Genomic DNA, 19566 nt, shown 5'->3' on the forward strand with positions numbered 1-19566 from the left:
AGGAAAGAGAAATACACATTTCTGTAAAAAGGCTTTAGACCTCAAATGTTGCCAGTCAGAAAACTTCAAAGGTCTAAAGTGATTCTGGTATGAAGAGACAGAAAAACGTTCCGTGTTATTATGCATTATGATTTTTATTTGCCTTAAGATGATTACATACTTCGTTACATACTTCGTTGCACACTTCGTTACACACTTCGTTACATACTTTTTAGATAGAACCAACAATAAGCCAATATCACAATACCAAAAGCAATACTGATTAATATATATTGTAAGGGTACAAAGTGGAGCACTTTAATATGCAGTAGACTGGGCACATACCAGCGACACAAAAACTTTTTCATGTTTTCATATTTTTGTCTGTGAAAAGTATATTATGGCCAAAATTAACATTTAGTATCAGTGTAGATTGAATGAATATATATATTTTTTATTTTTTATTTTTTTGTGCTTTGGACACATTGACGCAAAACCCAACAAAGACGTTCATCGTTTGCAATGCTCGTTATGAATTAGCTGCTTACATATGTTAACTCGACAACATGCTGTCTTGATCAATGACCTCTGGAATTTTAGCTCATGTTCAATAAACTAAGGTAAGCGATACCACACAGGAATATATACGTATACAAGTATTATTAAACCACAGCTAGATGACTTAATGGGAGCCGTGGATAAAATTGTATATATATATTTTTTTTTAATCTATGCAACTTGATATTTATTTCCGGGATAACTGATTGAAATTGAAAATCGCTCCACGTGGTCCTTGGGACTAAATGACTTTTATTTAGCATTGTCGATAAACGTTAAGTATTTTCTGTGAGCCTGACGATGTAAATATATGAGCTCGAGTGTTAGATTACATTTTGTATCTATTATTGCGTACTTCCATGTTGTCAATTTGTAGTTTTGATGCTTATAAAGTTATTTGCGGGTTGTTCCGTGTGCTCAGGGAATGTAAACGTAGCCAAATCAAATTGACCTCACTTGAAATGGAGGCGTAACGGACATAGGTATGGTATCCGAATTTGGACCAAAAGTGTCAATCCAGCCTACGTCATATAATGGCTGACAAAGAGAAGTAAAAAAAAACAAAAAACACTTTGATTGCATTGTAAAATAAAGTAAAAAAAAAAAAATCTATAATTAGCATAGCATTTTAATTTAGGTTTTTTTATTGTTTGAAGTAGTGCATATTTACTAGCCATTGACACTGTCAGAAAGGTACTAATTTAATATATTTATATATCATTGTAGTGTTTGGCAGTAGCAGCGTTGAACTTCACTTCATCACACGCAGCTGTTGGTAATTTGAATGCAAAGAAATCAAACTAATTCATGGAAACGTCATGCTTCATGATGCCCAGGAATAACTTAACATGACAGGATTTGATCAAGTTGGTTAAAAAAGAAAAAAAGTGTAGCAGAATTTGCTCTTATTAAAGTACTAAATGACACAAGATTCACAATGAATACATTATTCATGCATTTTTTTTCATTTATTTTTTTTCATTTTTTTATTCTAGTTTTAGTTATTTTAATTTTTCAACTTTTTGTTCACTATGAAAACATGGTACAAAAGAACACTTCTACAATTTTTTTTTAAGTACGTTACATTTATTTTAGTCCTAAAAATCACTCCGCCACAAAATTCTGGAGTGACTCATTGCATTAAATATCTGACCGTGTTAATTAAAAAACAACAAAAAACTAAGCAATATTTTCTTTGTTAACGTAGATTTGTATCTATTTTTTAAAATCCAGCTCTTTATTGGATTTCCTAGCCTTGTCAAACGTGTAGGTGTACATAATGACGTGTTTCCAATATGGTTGGTGTGATGTTAATTTGTGACTTTGCTTTGTGGCATCTCAGCTCGGACTGACAACAGAAACAAAAACTCACACGGTTGTGACCAAGGAAACAAAATATGGCTTAAAAGAGGAGATTACAATTATAAGAAGAAAAAAAAAGAATATGAACTCATAATTGCCAGGAAACAAGCCATGCCAGGCTGGCAGCAAAAGATGTGTTACTTCTTGATGGGAAAATAATCCCCCCCAAAACATGTCACGTGCTACTCGTGGAACATGATGGGATTGGCCAAAACTCCCAGGATTTGCAGTTTCTTCACCATCTGAAACGCAGGAGAAATGACATTAAAAATCAACGACAAGTCTGAAATTTTATTCTGGCGATTTGTATTACTTTACCAATCAGTATTTTCAACACATTTTGCTGAACAAATTATTGACTAGCATCATGATTGTCTTCAAATGTCCACAATGTTTTCATTCCATTTACAGTGGACCATTTCACGCTTTCCATAAGAAAAAACATCCTTTTTTTTATTGACCATTATGCATAATTTTTTTTTATCTGAACTCATTTGCTCCCAAAAATGTATAAAAACGTTCTATTTTAAATATTGCCACGTTTTTATTGTTACGCTAGAGCATACAGAAGGCTTTTGACGCAGCCTCTGAACTGAAGAGAACGCTTAAATGGTAGTTATCGGCCAGCAGGTGGCAGCAGTGTATAAGAGATCAACCAGGGCCATGTAGAAAAAAAATCTCTTTTACTCACATTTCTAAATAGATTTGTGAATGATGATGAACCTTAGCTATATTCTAATGCTAATTGCTTCAAAACGGAAACAGATAAAAGAAAACAAATATACTTTGTTTCCTGGAGAAAGAAGAGAGACTAATATGCAAGAAAACAGCTGGGAGCGAAGGGGGTTGCTTCAGTGAAAACGGCTGCGAGTGAATGTCCTTTTAAAAAAATAAAAAGTAATTTCCGTTTCATTAAGCTCCGCTGGGGGAGGAAAAATAACCTGTGTGAGATTGATATCAGAGCCCACATTAGAAACGACGTGCAAAAACTTTTCAAATCTGTCTTATCGGCGTGTCATATTAACAGCCTTCATTATTGCATTCAATTTCACATGGTTCTTTTCTATTTAATCAGACTTGAGATGTAGTTAAGGTTTGAATGTTTTTTTTGTTTTTAACATATCAGTATTGTTCCTTCGAGCACAGCAAAAAGTCTTATTAGCAAGGAGTGCATCTCACGGTATGTGGAGGGAGTCCATCAGCTCTGTGAGGTAGTAGAACCTCTGAAAATGGCCTGGAAAGCGAGCGTTAACCAGCCGGCGGAGTTCGTTGATGTAGCTGTGGCGCAGCTCTTCAAAGTACTTCTGGCTCTTCAGACCTTCCACTGGAACTGCAGCAACAAAAACATTCAGACATTTCTTTTTCATTATTTTTGTCAATTTCAAGTTTCTCCCCCCGCTGGCCACAGAAAGAAATTTGTCCATGTACGTAAGTAAAGAGATGCTCCTACAACAACAAAAATAACCTCTGCACAGTACAAAAGAGCTTCCATCTTATTAACTTGCATAGTGCTTGTACTGAAAAGATGAAAATCACTGGACACGATCAAAACAACATGTAGTTAGTTTTAATTCGTTTTCAGGCCGGTTCTGTTAGTTTTGATTAGTTTTAGTTATTTAAAAAAAAAGAAGAAGCTTAGTTTTAGTTTAGTTTGTTTCAGTATTAGTTTTTGTTTATTTATGTATTTACTTATTATTAAATGTGTATGACTTGTGCGCAGAGGTGGCAAATCCAGGTCCAGAAAGTAAAAACTCTGCCACAGTTTGGCTTTAGCCATTGATGCTTACTAGCTAGCTCGCTAGCTCCCTCCTAGCAGGTAAACGAGCACCATGGGAGCTAGCTAGCTAGCACCTGGGGTTAAAGCATTTTGTTGTCGCCTCGGCGCGACATCATCTGAAGGTTCTTTTCTATTGACTGCTATGATGTCACTTCTGTGTGACACTTTCAAACGTCCTTATTCCGGGTAAATAAATCTACTTAAAATCACATTTAAAATCATCCCCAAAAGGCTAATTAATGCATTCAATGAATTAGCAAAGATTAAAACAAAGGACATTTTTGCTATAGTTATAGTTAGTTTTGTAAACATAAAAAGAAAAGAAAAAAAGAAAAGCATTTTTGTTTTTATTTTATTTTGTTAATGAAATTGTTTTTTGAATTTTAGTTTTCGTTTTTTCGTTAGTTTTTGTTAGTTTTCGTTAACTAAAAACCTTGTATGTTACAAAATTCCAACACAGCTCCACCCACAAGACCCCGAAGGTACATAGTGAAACACCTCCAAGTCTTCATCTCACATATAGACTAGTTAGGCAAACTGAAATTCCCATGAACTAATCCCAACTCACCAATGCTGAAGATGAGCAGGGCCTTCATGCATAGGTATTCCTCATGCGTGAGCTGCATCGACACAAACTCCTGTGACAGCTTCTTCATTCCGCTGCAGAGCACGTGCATGGAGGAGACGTGCATCCGTTGCCTGCCAATGGAAAGAAGAGCGCTTGGGTGAGGAGGCGAGGTCATGGGAACGAACGCTCAAATCACAAAAGAAGTGAGGCATCAAATGTTTTTACACGTCTGACATTCGGTTGTGTGATGATGAGCTGCAGCAGAGGAGATGTGAGGTTACCGCCAAATTGGTGAAAATTGTAATGCAAAGGGAACAAAAGTGGATTTTCCTTCTAACGATATTGGCGATGTGGCAACCAATATTCTCATCTGAATCAGTTTCATTCGGCAGCACCCTCACAGTTTTACGATAAGAACTAATGTTCCTCACTTTAATAAGGCTTAAAAGACTGCAACTATCTCTATTTTATGGAGAGAGAGAGAGAGAAAACTAAGATAATGTATTTTTTGTGATTCTACATAAAAACAGGGCGTCATGAACAAGTGAGTGGAAAAGATGTGAGACAGCAAGAAACGTGTCATTATATGTCAATTAAATGTGATCATTTACTCATTGAAGATGAGATCAGGCGCGAAGTACAGCATCCTGTCGTTGGTGACCATCACGGTCATCCAAGAATTCTGGATGACAGTCATTTCGTCATCCACATGGAGGGTCTGAAAACCTACAAGCAGTGATTACACATTAGACATTTTAAACAGCTTAACATGTCTCATGTGTCAGCATTTCCTCAACAATACCCTGTGGGATTTCTCATGGATCAATTTTAGGGCCACTACTTTTTCAGACAGCTTTGTTCTGCTTTCCTGTTTATCAAGTTCTGTCATAACCAATGGACAACTCCGATTTTTAGATGTTTATGCTGCATTTCTCCATCCAAACAGCAATTCTCTTTCTCACAATTGCAGTGAGATCAATGCCAACATGGGCTAGTCAGAAAAGGAAAAAAATGTAAAAAATTTGCAGCCTATTCTAACATCCCATGTAAAAAACATTAGCATCAGTTTCCATACACAATTGAAAATCAGCCATCTTGTTTCTAAAGAACTTGATGTCCTTCATCGACTGGATTGCTGCCTGAATTTCTGAATTGAACAATGATGCTTTCTGTCCTGTGGCATGACTGTCTTGGATTGTCTAATATGCAAAAAAAGAAAAAAACTACTTTTTGAAATGATTTGAATCACCGGTGCCTTACCTGGGAGTCCTTTCGCCCATTTGACCACTTTGACCAATTGTCTTTCTCCAAGCTCGTTGAGGCTGCTGAGCAGAGAGGCTGCTGAGTCGGGCAGGGCGCAATCGTGGCCTGCATTCACCACCTCCGGCTCAATGGACTCCAGGATGTTCATGAAGACCACTTGTTGGGTGTTGGAATTCAGGACCGATAAATTCTGGATAGCCTCTGGTTTATTGATAATAATTTGCTCCCTTTGGGCATTTTTGGGCTGTCCAATCTTTTTCAGTTTGCGTGCTAGCAAAAGGAAAAAACAAAAACAAATACAGTGTCATTGTTTTGTTGGATCAATTGTGGTTAAAAAGATAAAGAGATTGGTGCTTTAGAAATGATGAATCAGGCAAAAAGTCATTTTCGAAAAGTCAACCGTTCAGATTCAGAAAACTTTATTCATTCCTGTACGACATTCATTTGTCTTTTTATGCCGTTATGCCAAAAAGATCTGAAAAAGGCAGACTGGGTGATTGCATTTCTGAGAATTCAAGTCATTTCACAAATGATCAATTTAAAAATGCTTCATGCAGTCAGTGTTTTTTTTTTTTTTAAAACCTAACCAAAAAAAAAAAACTATTATAGCCAACAATACCCAGACTCATCTTCTAATCTCCCAACCTTTTGGGTCAGATTGAACAGATGCGTCTCATCTGATGGAAAGGTCTGCGGTCATTTTGTATGAGGGGTAGCTTTTTTTATTTTTGGGACTCCTTTTAAACTTCAATTGTTATTATGTGGCATGACCTCCCAAGATTATTTCTCATCTGAATGTTTTGTTGGGTTGGTTCAAAATGTCTAACCAGTGTGCAGTTCTGATCTGCAACTACAGCAAATGTTAAATGCAAATGTTGCTTAAAAGGGAAGTCAACCTTAAACATTTCTTCACAATATGTTATATGTGACCTCACTAGTCATTCTGATTAACATTACATTTGTGAAATATTAGTTATGCAGCAAAATCCAGAACATATTATTGTCAAGAACTTTTTTGGAGAGTTGTGGAGGATGTGCCGTGGAGAGAGACTGAAGTGCTTGGTCTTTCTTGGCAAAGCACTAATACTTTTACTACTTCGCCTTCCCTGTAATGTGTTTTGTTCATGCAGTACACACTGAGCTTATTACCATTCATTAAAACAGCACCTGAATTCAGCACGTGCTTGTGATTGCAAATGGAATAGTTAAGGGTTCATCTTGACGTGAGAACTTTTACATTAAATAACACGGTAAGTGACACTGATCTTTTTGCATATACGGACTAATACAGTATTTAATGTGTGCCGCTTATGGAATTATTTTTGCTTAAGTAATAATTCAGTTATGTTGAAGATATGTTTGTCGAGGCTATATATAGCATTTGTTATTAAAATGTTAGTTACTTATTCTTAGGTGAGGTCCTTGTAATGGGTTTCTAATTCACCTTCACATTGTTTTTTTTTTGCCGCCATATTTGTATTTTTTTTTAAGATTGTGTAAACAAACAAACAAATAACGGTAACAGTGCTATTTTTAAAACATTATTGATCATTTAAAATTGTAAGCATTTAAAAGAACAATTCATACTTATTTTTTCCTATCTCAGGAATAACACCATTTATTTTGATGTCTGCTCTTGTGTGAATGCAAAATAGAAGCCTCATCCTGGCACTTGAGCTCACAGGTCGCTCTGGTGTATTGCAACAATATAATGAGGCTCTCTCCACTGGCAATAATGGCAAAGACAGCTTGAGTGAAAACAGACCATTGGTAAAAAAAAATCCACTTTTGCTAACAAGTGTATGAAAACCTAGATTTTTTTTGTATTGTTCATTTATAACAAATATAACATTTGTGATTAATCGTGAGTCAACTATTGAAGTCATGTGATTAATTACAATTTTAAAAAACGTAATCGCCTGACGCCCCTAATTTTTAAATATTATTAAAAATGAGGGGCGTCAGGCAATTACAATTTGTGATCGTAATTAATCACATGACTTCAATAGTTGACTCACGATTAATCACAAATGTTATATTTGTTATAAATGAACAATACAAAAAAAATCTAGGTTTTCATAAAAAATGAAATGAAATTAAAAAAAGTTAAACTAATAGAAATAGTTCACATGAATCTTTGACGTCTATAGTCGTCAATGGCAGTGAATGAGTTAATATCAAACTTTTGCTTCAAAGTATTTTTTTTTCTTCGAAACAATTATGACCTGTGGTAAAAAGAGGCAATAAATCAAATACTCATTATCAGAAAAATTTATTTTCATAAGGAAATTAAGTGAGCCATGTCTTTCCTGTCCTGTCAAATTATATGAAAATGACCCATTTATTTAATATATGAAAAGTATAAAACACAACGTACGCATCTTTCAGGAATGAGGCCATCTATGCTGTGGAACAAGCATGCTCTTTTCTTATCTTATTGTGAAAATTGATTCACAGTCCAGTGAGACAACAGTACTTTAGTCCACCCTACCTCCGAGAGTCATCCCAGCTTCGAAGCACTTCTTCAGCCTACAAGATGGACAGTTTCTTCTCCTCAGTTTATCAATGGTGCAGTCATTCTTGCTGGCACACAAGTATTTCTGCTTGCCTTTGGATAAAGAGGAGAGCAGATGTCACGTGTAGGTCACAAATAAAAGGGCAGTATCTAATGTGTCATTTGAGCTAAAAGTTAAAGATGTTGCGGTGTGTGTGTTCACACCACATACTTATTTCTGATCCTGTTTACCTTCTGCTCTTTTGAAGAAAGCCTTGCAGCTGCCGCAGGTGAGTGCACCATAATGGCATCCGGATGCCTCGTCCGAACAGATAAGACATGCTCTCTGCGGCGGATAGAAGAACTCCATGGGGATCATGTGCTCTCTGCCAGTCTCAAATCTACAGTTAGCCACAAGAAACACACAATGTGTGTGTACACGTTAATATCAGAACATTAGGAAGGCGACACTCGTATAATCAAATGGATCTAACTACCGCATATTACAAAATTAACCTACAGCCGTCACTTTCTGTAGGTGTAGAAATCAGGATTAAAGAGGATTTCACATTTAATAAGTTTCCGCAAAAACTAGACTGAGCTGAGGATGCACCCAGCGTCAGCCTTTGCGCACAGACAGCGATGGGGAAAAAACATCCAGACATAACGACGACTCAGATATCAAGGTTCATAGTAAAACAGACAAGGGCAAAATGAGTTAAGAAAAAAAAACATTTACACAAGACAGTATCAGTTTGACTTAGGTGGGGGTGGGGGGGAGTAAGAGTGGAATTATAACTCAGCAACTAGTGAGAGCTCCATCAAGGGTAAAAGTGAGAAATGTGCCAGCTAAGTTTGCGATGGTAGATCTCAGAGGACCCAAATTAACAAAAGGCAGCGGCACGTAATCCTGAATGAAAATGATACAGGAAACCGTTCCGTCCCATTAGTGATAATTGTGCTTATCTTAAAATACAAAGTACATTCCCAACTTTATGTCAATGTTAACAAAAAACAAACCCATGAGGAGCCGGGAAGCTATTACTTAGCTTAACTGTTTATTTTGGCTTGAAGTGTGTTTCAAATTGTTTGTGAAGACCTTAACAATTTACTGCAGATGCAGTACAAGGAGTCCAAAGTAAAGCTGACATAAGTTCTGCTTAACACTAACAGTGGTCAAGACAAATAATCAGTGAGGCATGTCAGAAAAGTTCTAAGTGTCTGCCACAAAAGATGTATTTCAAATCCACACTACAAGTTTAAGCTTGGAAATCCCTCTGGAGCAGGAGCGTCCAACGAACGGGCTGCGGGCCAGAACTGGCCTGCCAGGTCCAATACGGCCAGTGTGGATTATTCGACCTGCAGGGAAGTTCAACTTCAGTGATTCAAGTGTGGTGGTACACGTACTAAGGAAGCATGTTGTATTCACTCGATTTCTTCTTCTTTTTTTTATATCCCGTTTTTCGGACTAATTTGTCAATAGATCAGCATAATTTTAGTAAACTAACAGTTAAGTTTCCATGGAAACATTTTGCAGGCGGGCCGCCATTAGCGAGTCTGCAACAAGCCATTTGGAGTTCAGAGGTATTTAAAAAAAAAAAACAGAGCATCAGCTTGTGTCTTTGGAAAGCTTGAAAATTATAAATAACATATTGAAACAAAAAAGAAAATGAAAAACAGAACATTGAAAAAATACATGCGCGCACACACACACACACACACACACACACACACACACACAAACAGAGCTCCTCAAAAAAAATTGTTTTTTTTTAAGTGAATGCAATACGCTTCCATAATGTACCTCTATTTGGCGTGAAATAATCATTGCACACTGTCGCACTAACACTGCAGTTGTGTTGCTCATAAATTCTGTAATTTCCAATTTTCTGGGAGGCCTTAAAGGTAACCAACAGAGTGTGATTTATGATTGGCCTGAGATTTGCTGAGGGGCGAGAAGACAGGAAGCAGATAGTGTGCATTCAGTCAGACAGATAGCTTGCGTCCAAATTCTCAAGGCTGGGTCCTCCGAAAGCCGAATTTGTCGGCTGCATGACGTCACTCCTGACGCGACTCGACAGCACGCACGGACTTTTTTTGTTGTTGTGCTTTCTTTATTAATTCACACTTCAACATCCAATTCAAACTGAGCACATAAACGGTGCTGTCAAACAAGACACAAGAAAAAGAAAACAGCACGCACGCACGGACTTACCAAGAAAAAGAAAACAGCACGCACGCACGCACGCACGCACGCACGCACGGACTTATAAATGAATTGATTGTCAATGCGGCTTGCCGGTCGCGCATTGACCGACACTCCATTCATGTGTCAGTCTTATTATATATATTTTTTTAAGTTCCCATAGTGAACATTAATTAAAACAATTTATTATTTGAAAAAGACAAAAAAAGAAAAACATATTGTTTCTAATGTATTTTCAGATATTGTTTTGTGTTTTTGTTGTTAAGAAATCAGGCAATAAATATTCATGTACTTCTCCCGCTCATGCTGTGAGCTGAAGTCTATCCGAGCTGGTTTTCAGCAATAAACGGGGTGCACCCTGGATTAGTTGTCACACAACCACATCATGAAAAACAACCATTAACACTCACAAGTTAAAAGTCGTCAATTAACGTAATATGCATGTTTATGGAATCTGGGAGGAAAATGAAAGATGATAACTGCACACAGAAATATCTGAGCTGAGATTCTAACTCAGAACCCCTAAACCAGATATGCACGCCATATGCAGGAGTTTCACGCCAACAACATTTAATTCCTCAAGTCACATAATTGTCATTTAAGGCAAGTTTATTAAAAACTTGACACTAAACTTAAAACAATGCTTAGATAATGAGGAATACGTTTGTCTTAACTAAACAAGTTTTGCCAAAATGCACAGTTCAATGTGAAAACATTTTGGGCCACCAGTTTGACAGCAAAACAATAAATATTAGAATACAGAGCAGTTAGTAATTCGGGTTTCGTTACATTTAAATTTAAGAGATTCCTGATATTGGTCAAGTGCAAGAGGAGAATTAATACTTGAGCCCAGTCATGACCCTGGGTCATAAAGTCACTAATCTGGGAAGCACACTTTTTTTTTTGGCAAAGGTTTTTTTTCTTTATATTGGTATATTAATTAACATCTGGTTGTGTTGCGTTCTAGGTGAACACAAAATAGTTAAGCAAATGTCATTCCCAGAGAGAAATTATCACAACTCATATTATAGCAATGCAAGTGTAATGAATATGAAATTATAAATAAATAAATAAATAAATAAACTGTTTCAAAAATTTCCCAGGGTTACATTTTATAAATTTCTAAATTTAGTTGGCTCACATTTTTTCATTAAAGTCACATTTGTCGTCTTTGTAGTCTCATTGTGGATACCATTTTTGTTTGTTTGTGTACTTTTAAGTGTGATGTTTTTGTTTACCTTGAGTCGTAGGAGACATCGACCCGTTGTCCCATTTCCGCCTTGATGAAGTTGGCGTTGGCGTTGGCGTTGGCGTAAGGCGGCATCACCATCCCACCGGAGGGGTACCACTGATCGGTTCGCCCGGAGCTCCTCTCGTATGGCTCGCATGCGAAGGCCGCGTTCGCCCCACTCGTGTGCGGCATCGGCACACACTGCCTCGCCCCCCAGAGCTGAGAGTTGTACCTGTCGCCATGGGAGTAGTTGTTGCCCCGCTGCGCCTCTTCACACGCTTCGTTCAGCTCCTCCGACTTCACACTGACGCGGTATGGCTCCAGTTGGTACCCGCAGTTGTCCGGACCGTAGTCTGGCGACGACACCTCAAATGGCTTGTAGGCTCGTCCGGCGAGCTCCAAGTCTTGCGACATGGACGGCGTGAAACCGGTGGCCATGTGGTCAAATTGTTTACAAGTTAGTTCAGTGGAGTCGGCTAGCGCGAACTCCAAAGAAGAAGTGGTAGCGGGATGCTGTTGGGGCAGCGTTGTCTCGGAACTTTTAAACATCGCTTCCCCCGCCTCTTGCCCCGACAAGCACCTGTACTTGGCGGCCGACACGGAGGCGGGGTTGGCGGCTCTCGCTTGGTACATACAGCGGGTGACCTTGAGGTGGTCGGAAGCCACATCGCCGGTGTCACTCGAGTCCGCGGAGACAGGGATGTGATTAGACCAAAGTGAAATTATCTGAAAATTTAGCCGGGGGTCTGGGGGCCGCGGGCACTCAGCTAGGTCCAGAGCTCATGGGTTTTCCGTGTTTTTAATTACTTTCAATGCACTCAGATGACAAAGAAATAGACAAAACAACAGCATAAAATTTCAATGTATATTGAACTATCCCATATAAAATTGCAGTTTTAGTCAACTCAAAATCAGTCACATTCAAAAACATTGGACTGACTTTTCTTTTAAAAACTATCACTGAGAATATCATCATATATATTTACCATGCAATAAATCATTTAATCAATCATTCTTAATTTAATACATAATGCATAACAAAAACATAAAATACCTCATGCAGCAAGCTCTGGTAAAAACACAATCATGCATTCGTCGAATGCATGATTGACTAAGATCATCTCTGTAACTGCATACATCAAGACAGTCAACATATTGAAACCTGAAAAGTGCAAACATGCAGCATTCATTTGAGTTTGTGTCAATGATTAACCATGTTAAATATTTATGGCCATTTTTATTACGTTATAATATTTTCGAAAATTTGATTTCGATTAATTTGAAAAGTTTACCACCGACCTCAAAATTCACGACTCTATCAGCAACTGGTACAGGTTGTTGGGGTGGATCACGTCTCTCTATTACCGCTTCCGATTGTGATGTCAATAAGGGATGGAGGCCGTAAAGTTTTGGAGTTTTCGTTTGGGCACCGAAACTTCCAGCGATGGAATAATTTGTTGTTCTTGACTGGAGTTCTTTCACGTGTTTTTTGCTCTTTGCGTGACTTTCAAGAGCTTTGAAACCTCTCCCGCCATAGTCAACGGTATCACGGCACCAAATGCAAAGCGCTTTCCCGGCACGATCGATCTTCCGAATAAAGTCACTGAACAAATTCGTCACAGTCTTCTTTCCAACATTTGTAGATATATCCTTCTCTAACCAGTCCCATCGAAACTTGTTTTTTACGATCTTGTCAATTTCCTTAACTCGCGGAGCATCTTTGCGTTCGATCACGGACATCTTTCTTTAAACACTCGGCAAAAACGTCTGAAAAATGAACAATGGCATACGCCTATGCCTTTATAACAAGCGCGTTTATTGGTCAACACGGACACTTCAACCAATCGCAAGATCAGTTTCATTTCAGTTACGGAAACACTAAAATGGAATGCTGTCGAGAGACGAAATCGGATTTTTTACCACTTAAAAAATTGTAACGTTTTATTTTTGGATATAAAAAAAGCGGAATTCCGCGAATTAGCGGAAAAATCACATCCCTGCGGAGAGCCCCAGAGACACGGACACGACTTTACAGAAGTCGCGGGCTGTGTCCGAGATGGTGGCGCAGGCTGGAATGGAACAAGGGTCGCCCACGCGGTATTGCGTATGGGGCGAATCTTTGTGTGGGTCAGCCTCTCTCTGACAGCTCTGTTTCCCCCTGTCATACGCTCCATAAATATTCGCGTTGTTGGCTTCCCTCAGCTGGTCCGTTTCACCTCCTGCGGAGTTTATGGCCAAAAAGCAACTTTCTTCCGTCTTTGACTGGGCATGTTGGCCGGTCGCCGGTTTGTCCCCCGCTGGCCATAATGTGCTGCTACTTTGGCTCATTTCCCAAAAGAGTGTTTCTTTTCTCTCCCCCTGCCACTAAACAAGTTCGGAGAGCGAACTTTTTGTTCGACGTTCGAGTCACGTCCAAAGAAGTGTGAGTGGAATTAAAACGTATTCATTAGACGACAGTGCTTTTTCAATTTAATTTTTGACACACGCAACTGCAACTCACGCTAAAGCCACAAAGCAATTATTTGGATCAAATTACGAAAGCACGCTCAGAAGAGCGCGCTTTCGTAATTCCAAAGTGGCACGAAGTGGGCAGGGCAGTTATATTACGCGTTATAGTCTCCATGGCTGCTCTTAGGGTGAGAGAGGGAGCGGGGGGTGACATTATTGTGCATTTTAGGGTATCCTGGATTTTGTACCCACTGACCAACTGCTCACACGAACGTTTAGTAAATAGTTTGTTATTCTGAGTGATTGCACAAACCACATTGAATTCTATTTCCAATGCCCGAAAGCCGAAAACCTTACAAGAGCTGAACAGTTTCAAAGGGCTTTACCTGACCAGAGGTACATTATATACTGCCCCAAAGCCTTTTTGGGCAACAAAACAGGAAGCAGGCACCAAAACTTGTATGATTTTTATCAACATATCACTTATGTGAATAATCCCAGGTGATTCAAGAGGTGGAGAAAATATATTTTACTGCAGAAAATTACACAAAAGAAACATCTTCATGCCTACAATGCCGACTCATCATACTTCAGCCACCACCTAATATTATTCCAGATTCTACGGGATTAATCAAATGCGTGTCAAGGCTCTGAAATGAACCAAGTGTTGCTCATCTGTGGAATTACAATCAGGCAGGTTTTAGGGCTGTAACTTGTTGCTGATATGCATCACCTCTTAAGGCCCCAACCATTACACACTACATAACCAACTGCTTATGAAAACCACTATTAAGAAGGCACTCTAGCAAGGCTACTTTAAGATCATTCCAAAATAGCAAAATGCAGGTGTTAAGTGTTGCAGCTCTAGTGTTCTTATCTGGGACATTGTACATACATAGTCATTCACGGCCTTCGCTGTGCGTCCTCTTGCTGCCAAAATGATGAAGTCCTTCAAGGGGATGGACACAAAAAAAAAAAAAAAAACGTTCTGAAAAGAAGTAGGGAGCCTTGTAACGTCTTACAAAATGTTGTACTCATCAAACATTACTACACTTTTTCACATTTAGTTTGGTTTTCCACATGATGTATTCGTCCATAATGCTTTCATTTAAAACAACTGCGCAATATCTCGAATCAATTTATTACTGGAAAGAAATGTACAATATATCTTTTCAGTTCTTTTGATATGTTGAATGAGAAATCTGATGTCCTTGGCAAATAATTCACGTGCTTGTGTTCCAAACTTCATGTTTAGGTTTTTTTTTTCCATCATGGTGTTATGATTGGTGTCCTGTCTGACTTGTAAGGTTTTGTTCAAACCTGTACTCGTCATCCTGTTCCCTTGTGTCATCCAATCATCTCCCCCAGCCACTTTTGTCTTGTCCAGGTGTCTCTCGTTGTCTCGTCAGTTTCATTTTTCTCCATCTCCCAAAGGGAAATTGTTTGTTTGCATCATTATACTGTATATTTTCATTTCCAAATTATTTTCCAACGATCAACTAAATTGCACAGACAATAAACAAGGCGTGTGATTAATTATCAAATTTAATAACACAAAATGTGTAAAAATTTGTCATTATGATTGTTTTGTGCTCATATATATTTTTAGGTTGAACTGGCATCTAAAAGTTTTTACTTTTTAAAGCTGCTGAATGCAGAACATTTAATTTTGAATCGCTACTGCCACCTGTGGCCAATAAATGAAACTGCACACACCCTTCTTTGCGTACACAATGCACACATGGCGCCACATCCGCAGTCACGGGGCAGGAAATTTGAACCCGAACCCAGTCTGGAGTAGCCTACATATTGTGAACAGCTTAAAGTGTTAATTTACTAACTCGAAGATTGTTCAGTCATAAATGGTCAATGAAAAGGGCTTATTGTAAAGATATTTTTGGGCAAATTGTTACAATTTGATCTGATTTGAAGCTTGCCGTCTTGGCCACGATGCTACAGCTCAGTTTCAATGTGTTGGCAATTCAGATAGTTCTTTGCCATGATGCATTTTAAGTCAAGTCATCTTTATTTATATAGCGCACTGACCAGTATGAGAGAGTCCGAGACCTGTAGTACCAAATTCAACACACCTGTTCCTATTCACACTTGAGTTTGTAACACAAAAGAGTCACATGACACTGGGCGGTATATGAGGGGTGTACCCTATTTTCTCTAATAGTGCCTCAATTTGATTAAGTGAAAGTGAGGGAGGCGTGTCGATAAAATTGAGGAAGTATTCTCCCCACCGATTCACAACGTCCCGAGTCGAGGTCAGCAGCACCCCATCTCCACTATACACAGTGTTAACGGTGCACTGCTTTCCTCTCCTGAGTCACCGGATGATGGACCAGAATTTCCTCGAAGCCGTGCGGAAGTCCTTTTTCCATGGCCTCACCGAACTCCTTTCATGTCCGAATTTTTTCCTCAGCGACTGCTGAAGCTGCATTCCGCTTGGCCAGCCGGTACCTGTCAGCTGCCTCCGTAGTCGCACAAGCCAGAAAGGCCAGACACACACACACACACACATCCAAGACTTAAACCTTGAATGGCGACCAGCACAGTCGTTGTAGGCCAAGGATCCTTCTTTTTAATCCAATTTCACCTTGATTGTGTTCATCCTTCCAGATAGGAGATCAGGGGTGAAAAAGGTTAATTATGTCTTTGAGGGAGTGAAACTATTTTAATGTATTCGTTTTTTACGGCAGTATGTCAGTGTCACAAACGTTAAGCGAAAATCAGATTTTGCATAAAGCAGTAATAGTACCTACACTATTTTTAAATCCACTCAGTTAATCATCTATTTTTAAACCATTCTGTTACAAACAAACCACCAGCATTAATCATGCATTTTTTGGCACACTTACTAATACTGTAGCTATTCTTTTTTGTAATATCACCCATCCATTATTACGTCCTCATTATGTGGTGAGCTGGAACACATCCCAGCTGGCTTTAGGCAAGAGGTGAGGTACACCCGGGACTTAGTTCAACTCTCAGTAATACTGTTAGAAAACATATTTTATATTCGACTTTCTGTGAAACATATCATTTTTTGTGTTGAAATACATTTACTATGTTTTTGTTTTTCAAAAGTTTGTTACATGAGTCCCAATGTGATTACAGAGCATGAGAGGGGAAGTCAACCGTAAACATTTCTTGATCATATCACTGTCAAACTTTCTGGATTGTTTTACACAAAATTACCTTTTTTTTTGGGCTCTAACCAATATTTCTGAGTAGTTTTACACTAAAAGTAAAAAGACCCATTTCTTGACTCAAAATTGGGTCACATCGACCGACCCAAATAGAGGATCGGTCCAGTTTTTACCCGTAGGGTAATTTTTTTTAGAGTGTAATATGTGACCTCACTAGTCTAAACATGATGGTTAACTTTGCCACTTGATGTCGACGTGCCAACATGCATACTTAGCAAATGATTTAGAGGCCATTATTTTTCACTTAGACTGATAACATATTGTTGCTTGAACTTTCTGTTAAGGAACTAACCCTCCCCTTCCCAGTTAGTGCCGCTTTCCCAAACTTCCGTTCCAATTTGTCTAACCTTGAAGCTTCATGTGCACAGATTTCCTACTTTTTCAGGGGAAGGTCTGATAACTCAGCCTTGGCACTTTGCCGCTCCGAAGCCTTGCTTTTTTGTCTCAGCTCTCCCAGGTGTTAAGTGTTGCAGCTCTAGTGTTCTTATCTGGGACATTTTACATAGTCATCCACGGCCTTGAGTTGTGCCTCCTCTTGCTGCCAAAATAATGAAGTCCTTCAAGAGGATGGACACAAAACCCCCCCCGAACATTCTGAAAATAAGTAGGGAGCCCTGTAACGTCTTACAAAATGTTGCACTCATCAAACATTACTACACTTTTTCACATTTAGTTTGGTTTTCCACATGATGTATTCGTCCAGAATGCTTTCATTTAAAACAACTGCGCAATATCTCGAATCAATTTATTATTGGAAAGAAATGTACAATATATCTTTTCAGTTTTTTTGATATGTTGAATGAGAAATCTGATGTCCCTGGCAACTAATTCACGTGCTTGTGTTCCAAACTAGTTGTGATTCATGTTTAGTTTTTTTTTTTCTCCATCATGGTGAGCATCCAACGTTTTCTCTTTTAAGCAAATCATTTCCAAGATTGGCTTGCATGTCCTGCCTCTAAAGCAATGATCTTTATCACACGTCTTTGTGAAAGTATCATAAGAATGACAACAGAACGTATATAACATTATAAGGGCCAGCCAGTCATTAACTCGTTCACTGCCATTGACGACTATAGACGTCAAAAATAAATTTCTATTAGTTTAACATTTTTTTCCATTTCATTAAATTTTTTATGAAAACCTAGAATGTTTTTATTATACAGTTTTAACAGTTATAAAATTATAATGCGATTAATTACGATTAAATGCGCCTTATTTTTAATATATATTTTTTTAAATTAGGCCCGTCAGGCAATTAACATTTTTAATTGTAATTAATCACATGACTTCATTAGTTAACTCTCGATTAATCACAAATGTTATATCTGTTCTAAATTTACAATAAAAAATGTGTTCTAGGTTTTCATACTCTTGTTAGCAAAAGTGGGGGGAACATTTTTTAACTAATAGAAATAGTTCAAATGAATTTTTGACGTTTATAGCCGTCAATGGCAGTGAATGAGTTAATGACACTTCTTGTTCCCCAGTCCAGCCTCATACTGGAGCACCTGTGGCACAGTCAAAACACAGGAAATAACAACTACGAGCTTATATGTGACAATTACTATATTCATATCAGTATTTTCATTAAGCATTTTTTTTAAAGCTCTCTAGTAAGACTTGTTTACTTTTATTTACTTTTACTTATTCGGTGACTCGTTAGCAGACAATTCAGAGTGCTTATCTTCAACCAACATTATGCAGATTTAGTCACAATTCTCTGCAGGTGATGATAGTCTTTGTCTTTCAGGTTTTCAAGCTAGAAAAGATTTACAATACCATCACAATGTATCTGGTGAAGCCGTTGCTTCCCCTCGTTGCGTACACTGTAGTTATCTTGTCAACAAGCTCCGGGAAAGTAGCAATTACCTTATCTGATATTGCCCTCAAGGCCGCAAGCTAATTTCTCGCCTCTGTGAAATTCATTGTTGTGCAGAATTGCATTAATGATGCAGCACAAGTAGTGCATTGCAATGATGTGTTCCGCAGTTCACTTTAGTTTGAGTGAAGTTTCGAACTCACGTTTTACTTGTGTATTCAATTCAATTAATCAATACTCGCATCAAACAAATGATGAAGTTGTTGAAATTGTTGTTCGTGTTGGCATTTGGCATAAACTGAATGTGTTTTTGTTGAATGCACCAATGTTAATGTTTATCCTCATGCTGACAACTGTCCTTGAGCTGTAATTGATGCATTTTCTTCACGAAAGAAGAAGAAGGAATTAGGCACACACAGGGAACACACAGGAAGAATACAGGAGATTTAAGAAAGGATGTCAAGCGTGCTACTGGATCCCAAGGCCAAAATGTCTTGCAGGGTTGATTTAAGTTGGTTTAGATAACGGAAGCCAGACGTCGGGGGGATAATACTGACCATGTACTTGCTCCTGCTGTCTTTACTTCCAAGACCAGGTGTAAGAGGCAACCTTGAACTCAATTGGACCCCCGTGAATCCGAATATTA

The 19566-nt window shown here is 38.3% G+C and overlaps 1 protein-coding gene across 1 annotated transcript; it reads right to left on the reverse strand.

The window, feature by feature from the left end:
* Positions 1 to 113: 113 nt before the first annotated feature.
* On the reverse strand, positions 114 to 13766 carry LOC147160928 (androgen receptor-like). The gene is made up of 9 exons (XM_086057604.1): positions 13432 to 13766; positions 11446 to 12117; positions 8254 to 8402; positions 7999 to 8115; positions 5505 to 5777; positions 4856 to 4970; positions 4245 to 4375; positions 3079 to 3229; positions 114 to 2141 (listed from the first exon to the last, which is right to left on the reverse strand). Exons 1-9 carry the CDS (start codon positions 13764 to 13766, stop codon positions 2135 to 2137), a joined length of 1950 nt encoding a protein of 649 aa, XP_085913730.1. The 3' UTR covers positions 114 to 2134.
* Between the last annotated feature and the right edge of the window lie 5800 nt (positions 13767 to 19566).

Source organism: Leptonotus elevatus, chromosome 16 (assembly GCF_054856555.1).
Source record: "Leptonotus elevatus isolate MCC_2025b chromosome 16, RoL_Lele_1.0, whole genome shotgun sequence".
Lineage (NCBI taxonomy): Eukaryota > Metazoa > Chordata > Actinopteri > Syngnathiformes > Syngnathidae > Leptonotus > Leptonotus elevatus.

What these genes read in the sequence shown, in the direction of transcription:
- LOC147160928 (XM_086057604.1), bottom strand. Translation starts at nt 13,766, where the DNA reads ATGAGCCAAAGTAGCAGCACATTATGGCCAGCGGGGGACAAACCGGCG. An exon ending in CTGGGGCTCTCCGCAGGGAT is followed by an intron (nt 12,118 to 13,431) that starts GTGATTTTTCCG and finishes CGCGGACTCGAG; the next exon opens with TGACACCGGCGATGTGGCTT. An exon ending in TTTCTTCAAAAGAGCAGAAG is followed by an intron (nt 8,116 to 8,253) that starts GTAAACAGGATC and finishes CTTTATCCAAAG; the next exon opens with GCAAGCAGAAATACTTGTGT.